The sequence below is a fragment of the Echeneis naucrates genome, chromosome 23 (assembly GCF_900963305.1).
Source record: "Echeneis naucrates chromosome 23, fEcheNa1.1, whole genome shotgun sequence".
Classification (NCBI taxonomy): domain Eukaryota; kingdom Metazoa; phylum Chordata; class Actinopteri; order Carangiformes; family Echeneidae; genus Echeneis; species Echeneis naucrates.
Window position 1 is genome coordinate 14,367,895 of NC_042533.1, and position 16,996 is coordinate 14,384,890.

At 44.7% G+C, this 16,996-nt stretch overlaps 1 protein-coding gene across 4 annotated transcripts in view; it reads right to left on the bottom strand.

The window, feature by feature from the left end:
- Positions 1–2,859: 2,859 nt before the first annotated feature.
- sbf1 (SET binding factor 1) overlaps positions 2,860–16,996 on the bottom strand; it is a 51,226-nt gene continuing 37,089 nt past the window's right edge. For 3 of the 4 annotated variants that reach the window (XM_029494901.1, XM_029494900.1, XM_029494898.1), the window contains 22 exons: positions 16,547–16,719; positions 16,379–16,452; positions 15,182–15,374; positions 14,975–15,102; positions 14,712–14,887; positions 13,012–13,148; positions 12,106–12,313; positions 11,828–12,024; positions 11,407–11,544; positions 11,199–11,294; positions 10,921–10,995; positions 10,247–10,419; positions 9,991–10,167; positions 9,800–9,901; positions 9,529–9,714; positions 8,638–8,764; positions 8,357–8,487; positions 7,882–8,223; positions 6,994–7,199; positions 6,809–6,896; positions 6,557–6,688; positions 2,860–5,892 (listed from right to left, as the gene is read on the bottom strand). In XM_029494901.1, coding sequence (XP_029350761.1) covers positions 5,794–5,892; positions 6,557–6,688; positions 6,809–6,896; positions 6,994–7,199; positions 7,882–8,223; positions 8,357–8,487; positions 8,638–8,764; positions 9,529–9,714; positions 9,800–9,901; positions 9,991–10,167; positions 10,247–10,419; positions 10,921–10,995; positions 11,199–11,294; positions 11,407–11,544; positions 11,828–12,024; positions 12,106–12,313; positions 13,012–13,148; positions 14,712–14,887; positions 14,975–15,102; positions 15,182–15,374; positions 16,379–16,452; positions 16,547–16,719 — 3,358 coding nt within the window. In that variant the 3' untranslated portion in view covers positions 2,860–5,793. The remainder of the gene's footprint in view (positions 5,893–6,556; positions 6,689–6,808; positions 6,897–6,993; positions 7,200–7,881; positions 8,224–8,356; positions 8,488–8,637; positions 8,765–9,528; positions 9,715–9,799; positions 9,902–9,990; positions 10,168–10,246; positions 10,420–10,920; positions 10,996–11,198; positions 11,295–11,406; positions 11,545–11,827; positions 12,025–12,105; positions 12,314–13,011; positions 13,149–14,711; positions 14,888–14,974; positions 15,103–15,181; positions 15,375–16,378; positions 16,453–16,546; positions 16,720–16,996) is intronic. The other variant, XM_029494899.1, reaches the window with a different exon arrangement.

Consider the following 16,996-nt stretch of genomic DNA (forward strand, 5'->3'; position numbering starts at 1 on the left):
TGTCCAAATAGCCGAGATGTGAATTTCGAGCCCTGATCCCTCTGAATTATCTTGGGTATCCCAAACACAGAAAAGAATTGACTTAGAGCCTCAACCACCGACCTAGCAGAGATTGTTCACAAAGGATATGCTGCCGGATACCTAGTTGATTGGCACATCACCGTTAATAAATAACTATAGCCAGACTTTGATCGAGGCAGTGGACCAACACAGTCAATGATGAGGTGCTCGAAAGGTTGACTTACCACATGAATGGGTTGCAGTGGTGCAGGAGCAACAATTTGATTCGGCTTCCCCGTCAACTGGCATATGTGACAAGTCTTAATGAATGTGGAAACATCGCTTTTTAGCCAAGGCCAAAAGAAATGCCCAAGTATACGGTCATAAGTTTTCCTCACTCCCATATGACCTGCTACACCGTCATGTGCTGCTTTAAATACAGGCTGTCTATACTTAGTAGGCAATACTACCTGCTCCACAACTGCATTAGTTAACTGCTCCCCACAAGAGATCCATCTCCTCAGCAGCAGACCACCCTGTAGATAGTATGTGGGAGACTGCTTCTCCAGGTCACATGTCGGCACCACAGAGTCAAAAAGTTGCTTTAAAGTGGGACACTATCCTTCGGTGAGTTAGACCTGGTGTTAGTAAGAGAAGCAGTCATGGACCGTGTCACTACACAAGCTGAAGACACCGCCTGAGCTGGCACACCAGAATCAGGACGTTGTACAGCAGAGGCTACAGCTGGTACCACGGACGGTTCATCTGACCATATATGTGCACCGGCCACATCAATACCTAGGATGACATCAACGCCCTCTACTAGCAGCTCTGGGTGCACCCCAACCTCCACCTCTCCACGTACCAAGGAACAGGACAAAAACATCTTGTGAACAGGGACAAAAATAGTTGTTAAACCCATTCCTCTAACAGGAACACAACTTCCTGTGTCTGTCTGTGGCGAGAAAGGCGACACTGAGTCACATACTAAAGTATTCAAGGCACCAGAATCTCGCAGTATTTTAACAGCAACCTTTTCATTACTGCCCACTAAGGACACAAACCCCTCAGAAATGAAAGGTGCATAACCTGCCGCGATTTCTGCTGCCGCCAAAGCCTTAGTTCTCATCTGAAAAGGAGTCAATGAACTTCGTGGATTCAACAGGTACAGACAATGCAGTAGATTTGACATGCGATGCATTTAGTCCTTTCTTACTGAGGGCTGGACATTGATTTTTCCAATGCCCACTCTTCTGGCAATAATCACAAGTTGTGTCCTTTCTCACCGTATTTTCAGTATCTTGCTTGGAATAAACTTGATCCACCAAAAGCCTTTGGACCACAGGACTTCAATTTTTGATCAACAAAGATACATTTATGCGTTTATATATATTCGTCCGCAAGAACTGCTGCGTCTGATGGAGTTTTAACTTTACGTTCATTAATGTACGTGGCAATACAGCTTGGTACAGACTGTTTAAATTGCTCCAGAACAACCAAGACATTGAAGTCTTTTACTAAGTCAAGCTTACATTGTTCAATTTTCAGCTTTTCTTGTTCAGTCCTCTGATTACTTCAACCTCTAGTTTCCTCTGCTGTTTATCTCTTTCATGTTGCATTTGCATCAACATGAGCTCTTTCCGTTGCTCACGTTAGATTTGCCATTGAAGCCAGGGGCACACTAAACGGCTTAGCATTCTCTCTCGCCAAAATCCCCTCCTCCATCAAATTAGCTTTCAAAATGTTCTTTGCAGTTTCCTTTAGACGCTTTGCCTCAATTTCAACCTCAAAGTGGTCAGCACTCTTCAACAGCTGATCTTTAGTACACTGATGCAGCAAAGCTTCATCAGGATCCTGAATGAACAAATCCACAACAGACGTCATGATGCAATATCTTAGTTAAAGAAAACGAGGTCATCAAAGCTGCTCCTACCCAAAAATAAAACACAAGTGGCCCACACACTGGAGCTTCTCCTCCCTACCCACTCTCACCAACACACTACACAAACAAATTGCAACAAGCTCGCTAGCAGAACTTATTGCTAAGCCTGGCCGGAGAAACTCCAGGTGAAATAAAGTCCACAACAATTGGGTTTGGAGTCACAAAGAGACAAAGCTCTCTACCAACAAGAAAACCATGTGTTCACCCCTGTTCTTTTTAGATGCATTGCTTTGACGAGCCCCCAACTTGTCACAGCCCGAATCAAGGGAATGACAAAGAGGAGAGGACAACACATGAATTCAAGCCAAATATTTATTGGCAGAGTTCTCAAATTAACTAAGGCAGGTCAAAAAGTGTTAATCTGTAGGTCAGTGATGTATGGCATGTGTGTGTCTGTGTGGGGTGTGAAACCAAAACACCAAAGGCTAGCACCAGGAGAACCCAAGCCAACCACAAACCATATGCCCAGGGTGAGAGAGAGAAAATGGCTGAATCCTTCAGCTTATATAGCTGAAGAACACCACAGGTGTGAATGAGTGCACTTCCGGTTGCCCCTCCCACACAGGAAGTGAGGTAAGGGAAAGAAAGACCATACAGAAGACCAGGGGGAAAGCTGGGCTGGGCTGTCAGCAATCCAGGAGATGCACCTTCTGGACTAGTCGACAAGCATCAAGCCACTAGTTGGTTGAGTTAAAAGGAGAGTGAACGTTCAGAATCAGGACTAATGTTGGTAACAGCTTCACCAGATTGACTTTATTGTTCATGTTAGGGTTGCTTCCCTTTAGAGACTAAACATCAGTATATACAGAGTGAAGTTAGAAGCAATCTCATTAGCTGACATTCTGTAAACATTCAGAAAAATAAAAAGGACCATGCTGCGTTGTTAGGATGGAAACAATGAACAGACATCACAGATGAACATTTAAACCCACGGTTTTTATTTGGATTCTATAAACTATATTGACATGATTGACAACATAACCCGGCTCAGAAGTCATTTCTAATGAAAAAACAATAAATATAAAGGATTATGTCGTATTGCTGTGGTTAATTGAGCTGTTGTAGAGTTACCACAGAGAGATGAGTAAACTAGAGTGAAAAGATGAGCAGATGACTGGATGTAGAGCAAAGTCAAAAGCCTGTCACAGCCTGAACACTATCACTGTCTTCCTCATCAGACAGGAAATCAGGAAATCATGATTCCCAAATGCAGCCTCTCATGTTGCTGACGTTCACTGCCCCCTCCTGAATATTCCGACTGATCTGCCTGTTCTAGGGAAAAGTTCAGGGCTCAGTCATTTACTGGATCGGGTGATCGGTTTGAGACTTGATGCAATAAATAGTTTGCTGATATTTTTAGAAATATCAAAAACGATCCAAGTCGAGTGTTCAGTGAGCCCGACTTGGACTTTTAGTGTCTCAATGAGTAGGAGACTGTTAGTTGTAGCACAGCGCTACAGCGTCATTATCCTGTGACATCACTGGTGGGCAGTGAAAAAGGTGCAGACTTGAATCACTAATTTCTGATGGCTTTAGCTAATATTCCGGCTTTGGGTTTCTTTGATAAACAACATACTGAACTGTCACATGACCTGTCCCGCTTTTCCACTGTCTGTTTAGCTATTGGAACCCAGCACCAGTAAGACTGCTCCCTTTACATTTATTTGACTGTAATCTACATCCAGAAATCCGGCCACCCTTGGCGACCAACACAGTAAATTCCAATCAGCCTTTTAAAAGCACCCCAGATGCTTTAACTCCTCCACTAACACACCATCCACTCCAACGCTTGGTGCAGAGTCAGGACAACCGTGTTTACAAAAACAATACACTGAGGGTTTACGTGTACATTTTCTTCAAAAAATAAAATCAAATCAAAAAACAAAAACAAAACCCATTAGTTACATTAATACAGAAATAAACAAATGGCACATTGAATTCCTAATTTAAAAATAAAGTGGTGGAACTTTCTTATGGAGGAGACAAGTTAAATAAATTACTACCATACAAATCTGAAATAGTATATACAAAGTAGTTATTAGACAAAAAAATCTACAATTTCAAATTTTATGTTCAACAAGACAGCAGTAAAACCATATTTTACAGGGTTTGTGTTAACAGGTGTGGGTGTTGAGTGGTGTTGAGTGGTTTCTGGAAGAGGGGTGAGTGGGGGGGCAGTCTGACAAACCATAAAAAAAAAAGACAACATTTGAGTCCTTCCAGCTAAACATACAGTTTCTCTACATCTCTAACGGATATAAACTGGTCTATGTACAAGTTTCAGCACTGCAGGTGACAGGCGCTAAAACGAAACACTGACCGCTGACCCTTCTGACACCGTGAGTCTAAGCCCCGTCACATTTTGTCCAACTTAAATGTGAGGGGTGCTCATATCACCCGGGCCCGCTTATGACCAGGAAATCATGGTCTGTTTCTGCTTAGGTCTCCTCAGAACTGTGTCCAGTCTGACTGTGGGCTGCTCCCCTAGATTAAACAGCTAACCTTGAGATAATGAGTAAGAGCTGTTTATCTGTCCATTTGAAGCACTTAGCCAGTGTTTTAAAGCAGCTGGGTGCTCAGTTTACCAAGTGTACAGTTAGCTAGGAAGGCTAATCCGGGTTGCTGATCTGTTCACTCATGGTCAGATTAGGAGACGAGCAGTGAATTAAAAAGGCTTCTTCATTTGTATTGAAATGCATCTCTTCTGTCTTCGATATGTTGGCTGTTTACATTTTAGTCAAAGAGACACAAATATGAGAGTGAGCCTCCAACAAACCTCCTGTCAGAAAACCACACTCAAATGAATCCAGCCTCCATCTTTAAAGTCTCTGAGGCATCCCATAATATCATTCCCTTCCTTTCAGATCTCTGTACAGAAAGTATGGCTACAGAATAAATCCTTCCTTTGAAATCTGAATGTTAGTGGTTGTTTTAAACTGTTTTGGGGGGGGGGTTAGCTTAGTGATGGGAGTTGGGTCTACTCTGTAAACACTCAATACCTGACTGACTGATCTCCTACTGGAGACGGCTTTGATCTCTATGACTGATTCATGGCTTTCACAGTATATCATTCTCACCATCACCATCGTCATCTGCTGAAGACAGGCAATGAGTGTTGGCTTTCTGGTACAAATTAGAGAGTTTAGAAAAGAAACTTAAGGATATCCTTCATGACTCACTGAGGAGCCCTCCTTCCCTCCCTCCTCATGCAGTTGCAGAAAACAGTCCACTTCTCTGAAAGGTTGTCAGAACAGGCTACATCAGGCAGTGAGAGGCGAAGAGAGCACAGGCTGTTTTGGTCCGTCAACTTATCAGTCCAGTCTTTAGGATCCCATGAGTCCTAGGTGAGGCTGCTCCTTTGTCCTTCCTCCCCGGAGTGGAGTGTTTTAAAGGCCGACCATGGTTAGTAGGAGAGCGGGCTGTGGTGTAAAGGTGGGGGTTTTTGCAAAGATCTTCAGGCTGGTCCAAGCTACAAGACGCCACACAAAAATGCAACAATGTGCTGATATATGCATTGTCTCTGCGCATACAGACATCCACTGCACATAGTGGTCAGACTGTCAAGATGAGAGGCTGCAGCTACTTGGTGAGTTGACAGCGAGTGGTTCTTCGGGGACTTCAGATTTTTGCATTTTTTTTCTTTTTCTCATCTTTTTTTGTGTTTTTTTTTTTTTTTTTTTTTTTTAAATAACAACATCACTGAATCATGACACAGGGTTATTAGTTCCAACACTAGCTGACGGGGTAGAGCTGAAAGCGGAGGCATCATCTCCTCCCTGTGTCACTGGGATTGGCGGCACTGCTGAGTTGTTCTGGCTTGCGTTGCTCCTCGAAAGAGTCCAGCCTCGTCTTCAGGCGTCCGACAGGCAGCTCTGAACACTGTCCACCCACAGCTGTGCGTTCTGACTGTCCTGGGCGCAGAAGTAGTACACTCGTTTGGTCGTCTTCAGCTGAGCAGACCGAGAGAAGAGATTGAACTCAGACATGAAGGCACAGATGAACCAAATTTCATCACATTAAATACCATCTGGTGGGGCTATTTGTGAAATTAAAACAACAACACGCTCTGCTCTCAAAGGTTTGGTGTTGAGTATCTGTGTAGTGTGTTAGATGACAATGTGTCACACACGTCTTTTAATGGTGACGCTATGGATGTTTGTTCATAGTCGCACAGCCCTGTCATCACCCTCCAGATACAAGAAGCTGGACAGAGGGTGTGTTTGTGTGTGGTTAGCGCTATTGCCCCACAATAAGAAGGTTGTGGGTTTGGTTCCCGGCCTGGGGCCTTTCTGTGCAGAGTTTACATGTTCCCCCCGTGTCTGTGTGGGTTTCCTCCCACTGTGCAAAGACATGCATATTTGGTTTCATTTATGACTCTAAATTGCACACTGTGAGTGTGAGTGTGTCTGTGTGTTGGCCCTTCAGTGTTCTGGTGTACCCCACCCTTGCCCAATGTGAGCTGGATTGGCTCCAGCCCCACCCCCTGCAGAGCTGAACATGTGATCAAGACTCTTCTACAGGGTGTGATATCATACGGTGTGATGTCAGCTTCCTGTTTCTGTCCCTCCACTGACATGATGTGAACACAGTGATAAGGACAGCTCAGGCACTCACATCAAAGAAGGCTTTTTCCTCAATATTCTTCGGTGCTCCCATGGTGGGTGTTCCTGGGGTGACAGACTCCACATCAGCCAGCTCGATCACCCCTTTACACTCCTTATCCTGCCTGCTCTCGTAGTATCTCAGCTGTGTGGGTGGGTGGGGGCATGTTTAGGAACAAATATCACACCACAGATGGGTGAGCTACAAGATTCGCATTCAGAAAAAAAACGTGATTTGATGACTTTAAAGTTCACTTGCTGTTACCTGATGTTTGGTCTTGTCCAGCACGAACCAACGAGGTTTCCATGGTTTCAACAATGCCCCCTTTTTGTACAAGATACCTTCAAAACTCCTGATGGAATAAGAAGAAATGCACTTTAGACATTTATCTGACTTTGTCCATGTGGTGAAGGTGGCAGTGAAGTGGGCGAAAGGGGGCGGGCACTGACCTGTTCTCACTCTCAGTGCTCTGGAACTGGCTATAGAGGGTGCTGGTGCTCGGCCGACCAGCTACAGGTGTGGAGGTGGAACTAGCCTCACAGTCCAGCGCCAAGTTAATGGAGGATCCAACACTGCTCTCCTGCAGGTAGACGCCCTGAGACCGCCGCTGGTGGCTCAGGTTGGATGACATCAGCAGGGAGCTGGAGAACGAGGGCTGCGGGTGAAAAGAAACGGGAAAAGAGCCAAGAGGACGATGAGTGACTTTTCCTTAAGTTAATGAATCAGTCCGATCTTCGCAGCATGTACCTCACTTTGGCAGATTACTGATCTCGCCCAGAGTTTACTTTAAACTCTTTACTTTACTTTAAACTTTAAACTGCACCGTTTGAAAATAGTTGCAGCTATTTGTTCTTTTCAAGCTGTTTTATTACATCACTATCAGATGTCTGCAAGGAACATGAGTCCATGTCTGATGTGACAATGTCAAACGTTTGACAGTTCAGGTCTGAAACCTGTTCAGGTTTCCATTCGTCACAGGACCATATCCAGAGACAAACAGCATTCACACTCATCCCACCTACAGACCATTCAACAGTCAATCTAACCTGCGTTTTGGACTGTAGAGGGTTAACAGACTTTTTGCATTGTAAAATATCTTTCATGAACTGGAAGAACACTTGCTAAAGGCCCTAGTGACTATTCTTCTGAACAATGTTTGTCAGGAGCTGGGATTTGTTTGTTAAAAGATGTCAGTGTTTCATTCACGGTCTAACTAACTTTTGATAAGGAAATACTGAGAAAAACGTGTAACCAGATGGCAACTGAATGTAACACTTCAGTCACTTGGTTGTCCTGGTCTGTCTGAGGAACATTAAAAGGTGAGAAGCGGGCCTCACCCTGCTCTCCAGTTTTGTCTCAGTCCTCTGTGTAGTCTTGATTTTATCCCACGTGTCCTTCCACTTCTCTGACATTTGGCCGAGTTCAGACTCCAGACTCTGCAGGTCCTCCAGCAGCTTGGTGATGGCGTCAGGTACCACCTTGCTAAGGCTGTCGTAACACGGCCACACGATTCGCCGCTGCGACTTGGGCCCAGTGTCAGGTTTGTCCGCAGTCTCCTCTGCCATGCGCTCCTGCCGGCTCCGCCCCTCCCAGTCATATGACGGCCCTTCTGACAGAGGGTCCTCCATGTAGAAGTCCCACACCTTCAGATTGGAGATAAAGGTGTACGGCCGCAGCACCTAGGACAGACAAAAACTGACTTTGGATACAACAGCTAACAACTGCTCTGTTTCATGAAGGAAAACTCTTCAGTGAATGTTTTTTCCTGTTGGTGTGGTGTGTGTCTCATCTCATCAGCCTGTTGGGTCTCACCTCATCCTCCTCAGGACAGAACATGTAGTTGTAGAAGACTGGTGTTTTCTTGTGGAGTCTGTCAATGTAGTCCCACACAGACTTACACACCTGAGGGCTTTTCCTATCACCTTTCTCCTCATAAAGCACTCCTACAGACACAGATGCGCGCGCACACACACACACACACACACACACACACACACACACACGCGCGCGCGCGCACAGTTCGTTAGAACAACAGAAACTGTCCTGTGTGGCTGTCACTCAGAATTGCCTCCAGACTCTTGAGAGGTTGTTACCCAGCTCAATGCGTTCATAGTCAGAGTCGAGCAGGAACGTGCGGAAGCGGTTGGACACGTAGTGGTAGGCCAGGAACTTCAGGTAGTACTGACTGAACTCAAACTCCATGGGAAACTGGAGGTGGATCTGAGGGAGAAGGAACAGAGATGCAGGGAGTTGATGACACAGTTTTACAAATGTTTCCTTGTTCATTCCATGCGAGATCTGCTCTCAAAGATAATTCTCTGCTTCTTGTCTTGTTAGAGCAAGCCTCACTCTCCTCCTCTAGTTCCTCTATTCGTTTACTTCTGTTCTACTACAATTCTAATGTGGCAGATAGCAGAACAGAGAGCAGGGTCACAAAGGGAAATGAAATCACACATCCTGGTAGAGAATTCATGTCATATATCCACCACAGGAAGCAGTCACGCATACAGGTTAACACACACACATATGTTAAATGAAAAAAGTGTGAAAAACATTTGTTCATATCTGTTGAACCATGTATGATTCACACAGCAGAACTGAAATGTGTTGATCGTCACACTCACAGTCAAGTGAGTTTTTATTTGTACAGCACCAGGAGGATCTGGAGGATCAGGTCTAAGAGCAGGTCTAACCTTTTCTGTTATCTCATTTACAGGTACAAGTCATAACAACAAAAGCACTTAGCAACAGTGGCAGGGAAACAAACAGACTGAGGGAGAGTGCTCAACTGGATGAGTAAAGAGAGGGAAAGAAGGAGGCACACAGAATAACAGAAAGAGATGCTGTGATAGAGAGAGATAGAGAGCAACACAACACTAATGTTAAAATTGGCTTTAAATCTACTACTGACATTGTTTAGTAATGCTAGCTGTCCTGGATTTTAAGAATAAATTATCAGTCACTGAGTGTCAGTAAAATCGCACCTGGTGCACACAGTCGAGGAACTGCAGGAAGACGGGAGTGAAACCGCTGCTTTGGCTGCCCAACGTCTGAGCGCCGCGGTGGCTGAATCTGTGGCCGAACGACAGCCACTCCTTCTCCACCAGCAGCCGGAAGCCGTCAAAGGTTCTGTAGTATGGGTCAGACAGCAGCTGCACCAGGGACACAACCTGCCCACACAAACACACAAAGCATCTGGCATCTGGGCCTCAATCACAGAGCAGCATCCAGCACAGATTTTGGTGTGAGTGAAACCTGCGTGGTGACGTCCCAGCCATCCTCCAGGCTGACCATGACTGACGAGCCCTGGTCCAGGAGCTCCACCACCTGCACAGAGACCTGTAGCACCCGGTGCAGCTGAACACACACACACACACACACACACAGAGTCAGTACAAACAGTCAACCTGAGTCAGTGAGTGTGCTGGCAGTAAACTGGTACTAACCAGAACCATCCACTCTGAGTCCTCCAGGCAGCGCAGGAAGCTCATTTCTGGGGTGGGGGGCTGGGAGCTGGGCACGCAGGCCTTCATCAGCTTTTTAAAGCTGTTCTTCACCTGCCGCACATCACACACCTCAATGGGAACCACCTCCCACTGCTGGAATGAATCCTGCTTCCCTCCCTAAATGCAGTAGAACATTATTTCAGCATTCACTTAATGACACGTCTCTGCCTGTTACACCTGAGGAGACTTTGATCACCTTGAGCTGGGCCTTATCTCCAATGATGTAGAGGTAGGTTTTCTGTTGGCGAAGAAACAGTGCCTCGCTTGGCCCTCCATTGGGCTGTGGAGACTCTTTTCCTGCCAGGCGTGTCCCCACATCTGGGTTGTAGGCACTTAGACGCCCGCTGCCCCGGATACTACCCCATTTACCTGCAACACACACAGAGACTCATTGTTTCTGAATTTTTTTCTCAAAGTAATTATGACGATCACTGAATCATCAAACCTCATGTGGAGTCTTCTCCTGGTTAATCAGCCATTAAAGAATCATTCCACCTCAATAAACTAGAATTATCCTTTAACATTGATGAAGTTTAGAACATCCATATCTAGTCACAGCCATGCTGATGAATACAGACAGGAAAGACTGAGAGCTACTCAGTCCAGTTTGCTATACGGAGCTGAACAATGGCTACATGGTGCTGAAACTCTGATTGTTGGTGACATTCAACAGAGAGGAAGAATCAAACAGGAAACAGCAGATGCTGCAGCAGCAGCATGCACAGAGCAGCTCTCCGAGGAACACAAGCAGGAACAGACAATTAGTCTCTAGAGACAGCACACTACCAGAGACACACGCTACTGTTAAAGGTCTGATTGGTTAGACAGGAGGAGGAAAAGGTGTGGGGGAGGGAGCATGGCCTACTGTACCTCTAGGAGGGTTCCTGGCCTTGCCAGACACTTTGGGCTGAGAGAGGGAGATGACTTTCGCCCTTTGACCCAGAGCTGAGGTCAAATGATAGAGATGGCCAGTTAACCAGTTACATAGTTACATGCATGCACACTCACTCTCTCGCGCACACACACACACACTCTTTCTGAACCTAAACCTGCGGTTTGACTCATTCATCATCCTCCTGGTCCAGCCCCAGATTCAGTAACAGATTTCCCCTACGGGGGCCAGCATGCGCCACCCAAAGGTGTCTCACCTCCTCTACTGAAGGTTCCAGGAGTGTCCTCCTTGGCAGCCATGACCTGTTTCATCAGAGCACCAATCTTGGGTGGCCTCAGTTTATCTGATGAGTCTGTGAAGACAGGAAACCAGCAGCTCTGTAACTTTAATGTGTTCAATATGATGTCACTGATGAGGCATTGAGGCTTTCATAGACTAAGTGAACAATGTGTTTCTTCACCCACCGGAGGTGCTCATGTGTGTGGAGGTGAAGCCGCTGAGTGTGTTCCTGCCACTGTTCTCACTGTATGACGGCATGGAGCTGATGATGGCTTGCAGGTATTTCTCCTGCTCCAGACTGGTGGAGTCTGCCTGGGAGGGAACTGCAGGAACAGAAAACAGTCAGCTTTCTTGTTTAGGTGACACAGGAACATGATCTTAAAAGGTTCAGTTCCTCTTTTCTCTCTTTTGACCTAGTCTCTGCTCCCCATGCTTCTATTTAATGTCCTCATAAGTGGGTTCAACATATAGTTTGAACAATGACTTGTCTCTGTGTTTTAAAGGATAGATTAATCAGGACGTTCCCATGAATGGACAAGGCAGCAACATTCCCTGGTAACATAGCAGTTCAAAGTTATGAGTCATCAAATTGTTTTTGTTTTTTACCAGCAGTGGGGGCATTAGGGGACTTGAAAAAGCCCACAACTCCCTTAGCATGTAGGCCAGCAGAGCGCAGCAGGACGGCCTTGGTGCGTGAATTCCTCCAGCAAACCACAGGGAAGCGGTTTTGTCGGTAGCAGCGGCAGATTCTATGGATGGTCGAGTCCGGGATGCTCTGAGGAACTATCAGCAGGCCGGGGTAGCTGCATGCATACATTAATAATGATTGATGCACTGAAGAGACACAACTATTTCTGTATCTGCAACCTGCCGTGGTCTCTCACCTCCTGCAGACGGTGTAAATGCGGTTAGCAGTCGAAATCCTGAAGGGCTCATTCTTGGAACGAGTCAGACTGTTACTGAGCGTGCCCAGACCCAGGCGCTGGTAGTCGCGACAACAAGCTCGCTCCACAACATTGCTCATGGTCTGTCTGTCAGAAGAGCGGATGGTAGAGGAGAGGGTGAGGGTGCTCTGGTCCACCTCCTCTGAGACTGTGGAGACACAGCAAAGCTCACTGCACAATCTGCTGTTAAAGGTTCAACTATGATTATTTCTTAATTATCTGAAGTTTTGATGTCCATAAGAGGATATATCTTTGGTTTTAAGAATTAAAAAACAATCTCAGTGTGGTTTTATGTCTCCTTTCTTTGCTATGGCATCACAACATTCCAGAAGTTTTGACTGTTGGTTTTAACATTCAGTTTCTCAACACAGACTTAAAGCATTCTTCTCTGACCAAGTGATACACTCACTGTATTAATGTAGAACCTAGACCTGATTCATAATTAAAGACCACATACAGGTCAACCTTTAGACTATATGGACCTTTAAGAAACAGGGAATCTCTCTCCACAACCAATTTCATTTTTATCATTCATGATTATTGAGTCACTACCTTGATTGTTTGAAAAGAAAAAAAGGAAAGTTTCTGCAAACCTTCATGTTTCCTGGCCTTTCACAGAGCTGCGTTTCAGAATATTTAGTATAAAGTTTTCACTGAATTAAATTGAGAAATTCAGTTTGTTAATCTAAGTCAGTGAAGTGTCAAATTGAACAGTAAAAGACTGAAACATCATTAAAACAGTTGAAAGTCATTTGATGAACAAAATTGAATGATCCAGGGTTTCAGACTTGAAAAATATCAACAAACAACAAGTGAGGTATGAGCTTTAGAGCTGCATGTGATCACCTGAGATTTCATCCTCATCCAGCTCTGACTGGAGGCTGCTTCTGTTCTCCCAGCTGGGCGGAGAATACTTCTTCCTGGTCACATACTGTCGACCTATGGTCCGTTTGGCACTCTTCACCAGGTTCTTGGACAGAGTCCTAAAGAAGAGAGGAGGGAAGAAAAGGAGGAGGAGAAGTAGAAGATCTGTGAATACATCACAGAGCTGATTTAACTGATTCATTTGCTTGACGTTCACTTCCTGGTCAGTCTTTTGGTCATCACCAGTCTCACAATCAATTGACTCAACTCAGTGCATCCTGAAGTTCAACTGTGCATTTTGAAGTCAAAATTTGTGTCTCTCGCACTCACCACAAACAGACAGACACACCAACAGCAGCGTTGGAAACCAGCTGCTATATTTTTCCACTGATAAATTATTCAAAACTTCTCTCAAGCTCTTTTCATTCTCCAGAAAAGGAAGGAAGGGAAAGTGAATCAGTGTGTGTATGAGTTTACTGCTTAGACTTTGAATGAGAATGAGACAAATTAAAAAGCACACAGACAGGAAACTAAAATGAATTGGATTTTAACCAGCAATGCAAACACGTCACAGGGAGGACAGGAAATTAAAAAACAGATTCTGGATCTAACAGAGCATTTCCAAATTAATCTATTGAAATATTTACGCTGATTCCTAAAATATTTTCCTTAAGCTCACTTTGGCCTTAAATTGACTCTGTTAAATGAAAAAAGAAAAAAATGAAGAGCAGAGGGGAGTTACAGTCAGTCAGCTTTTTCTTCTGTTCTCTTTCATTCTTTTTCTTTTTAACCTGGGAAGCACTTTGTATTGCTCACCTGCATGAAAAGTAATATTTGATTTGAATTATCAGTAATAACTTTTATTTTAGCAAAATGAAGTAGGGCTGTATATGGCAATCGATATGTGTTCTTACATATTACTAACAAAGTCTGATGAGAAAATATATTGTTATAAGCATATATTGAGTGTATTGGCCACAGCTAGCTTCTCTGTTCAGCCAGAGTTATATTTCATCTATTTAATCTGTACTAAGTCAAAGTGTTGCTGTTTTGTGTGGAATTATGTGTTTGTTCTTGATTCTTGATTCAGAATCCTGGAATCAGACATTCTTTTAAAGGTAATAAAAAAACAAAACCTAAAATGCAACCACCAATAAAATGAACTTAGAAGATGACGACTTAGCAGCTGGCTAGTTAGCAGCATGCCTGATTTATAACATTTAAATTTTGCCTTGACATTTTTTTGTGGAACACTCAACATGTGTTCTCATAAGCATTACTTATTGAAAGCTATTTTCCACCTGGGGATCATTCACTGTAACTTCATACGGCCTTCAGTATGATTGAACACAAAGTAAAAACATGAGTGTGAGATGCAAATTAGTGGCTTTGTTAAGTAGGCCAGATATGAACTCAGCAGCTGGAACCAGTTGTGAAGTATCATCTATGTCACCTGGTGACATAGATGATACCAGGTGACACAGGTGGCTGCAGGGAGGGAACTCTGTGAAACCTTCAGGATGTGACAGAATTCAAGTTTGGGAGTGATTTACCAGCCTATTGCGATAGTGCTCATGTGCTGATGGTTAGGTTCTTGGAGCTCAGCTATAAATTATTTCACTTCTTCGGTTTGTCTTGCATAAGATAATTTCGTGTCTTGACATTAACCACAAATTTCTTACTTGAGTGACTGGTTCTTGTCCTTGGTCTTGTGCTCCACCACCATCTTCCCACACTGACCAACAGTGAAGGCAAAGGTGCCCTTGACGTGCTGAGGATAACGCAGCTTGTGCATGTGCTTCCTGAACACTTCAGACAGGTCTGATGCAACTTCCTCATCGAAAGCAATCTTCATTAGCTGCAGTCAGATGAAGAGAGTGAAATCAGAGAGAGACTCAGGATGAGAGACAAGTAGTTTTGATAGGTTTTGACAACGTAAGGGTACTTGGAAGGTGCAAGATCGTAGCTGCAGCCCCTCCTGCACAAACTGGTCCGTAGGTAAACTGACTGAGATCCTCTTCTCCTTGGTCAGAGATGCTATGGGGAACGAGCGAGTAACAACCTGCTCCCCCACTGCAGGAAAAAGAGCAGTTTAGAGAGCGCACAGATCTGACTCAAACCTATCTACATAACATCTCTGTCTGTGTCTCACCCAGTGGGTCTGTGGGAGTGCCCTTAAAGATGAGCCGGTAGGTGGTGAGAAAGATGGCACCCTCAGCAGGGAGCAGAGGTGGGCCTCCCATAACTCCTGTGGCCTCGTCGCGGCCATCCGGAATCAGGTGGACCCGCATGCCATCCATTACAAGCTCCTCCCCCGGCAACAGAGTTGGTGTCAACAGCTTGGGCTGCATGGAGACAAAGGGGAACAAAAAAATATATATATAAAAAATACAACAAATTAATCAGGATTCCAACGAGGGAGCTTTGCATTTCAAGATTCATCCTCATTTCCCAACAGTTTCCTTTCTTTTGATTTCATGCACAAAGTTTTTGAAACATGTGACTGCCATCTTGCTAACACTATGGCCAACTTTCACCTCGTAGGCACAAGTGGTCATTAAATTCTTTATCCAAATATATCCATGTGAGTTTGGTTTTAAAACATCTGCTGAGATACTTTTCAGTTGTAAATATACAAAACAGCCTCAATGTGTTGGAGATCTAAATAAATCAAATGTAAGGCTGGCATTATCTGCTGGCCTCTTACATAATTTTCTGTGCCCTCAGCAAGGCCCAGGCAGCCTTCTAAGGAACAAAACCTTTGACAAGAACCTTGGTAACCTGTTTCATAATCTGTTGCAGAACCTTTAATGCAGCACATGTTCACATTCCAGCTGCAGTCATACAGCAGAAATTCTGTGGGGATTCAACTGTTGGGTCCCTGATGGCTGTAAATCATCATCTCATTTCCAGCACTAGATCCCCAAGAGCTCAGGATGTTTACTTGTGAGCTAGCACAATGCAGGCTGTGTGACACAGGGAGTTATGTTACATGTACAATCACAAAACATAAGTGAAATGACAAAACATGTCATGTCAAGATCAGTACAGCCATCATCCCTCTCAACACTGCATGCAGGACAAGCAGCACCCTTCGGACTGAAGGCACTCAGGTCTGTGGCCCCACTGAGCCTCACAGACCAAATGACACAACAAGGGACAGTATTAACTAAGCATGCTCTTCTCAGGCGTGCTGTGAGCCACACGGTTCTGTCTCTGCTGGACAGACGTACCTGCCGTGATACTGTGAGCCTGAGCTGTAGGGACTGATGGAGAGGGGAGTGGGCGGGGCAGGCTGGGGCTCAGCATGGCCTTTGTCCAGTGGTACGTAAAAATAGGAATTGGTTACCTTTTGGATTGGCGGCAGTCTCTTACTCTCCCTGTGGACTGCGTCTAACGTCTCGATGTGCATCTGAACGATATCTGCAGGAAACAGGACAGATGAAGATCAAGAATAGAGACGGTGACAACAGTCTTGTCAGTAGCTCTCAGTCTCAGTGTCTCTGTAGTGCCATACCAGGTATCATGGTGTGGAGAGCCTTAAGGTGCTCGTTGGTCACGCCACTCTCATTACACACTTTGTCTACAAAGCGGTTAATGAAGCGCACAACAGAGTTGGCTACATCTGAGCTCTCAGCGTCTTCAAAGCCACTCTCTGTGTCATAGCTCTCCGCCATGCTGCCTGCAATGCTATAAGACAGAGGAGAAAAGGGTTCAGGTAATTTGTTTCTCTTTTATACAACATCTACTCTTGGATTGTCTTCCCTCTTTAACTTGACCTTATTTTTGTCCAGTTCGTTTGACCTATCAGACTGAGCGTCTTGCCTATTATGGCTTATTGAATTCTGTAACCTCTGCTTTTTAAAGCTTTTTAAAAAATGTTTAAACAATTAATTTTTTGGGCCTTTATTCATATAGCCCAGAGGGGAGAAGGCATTGGTCATGGGTTGGACTTGATGTAGGTAAT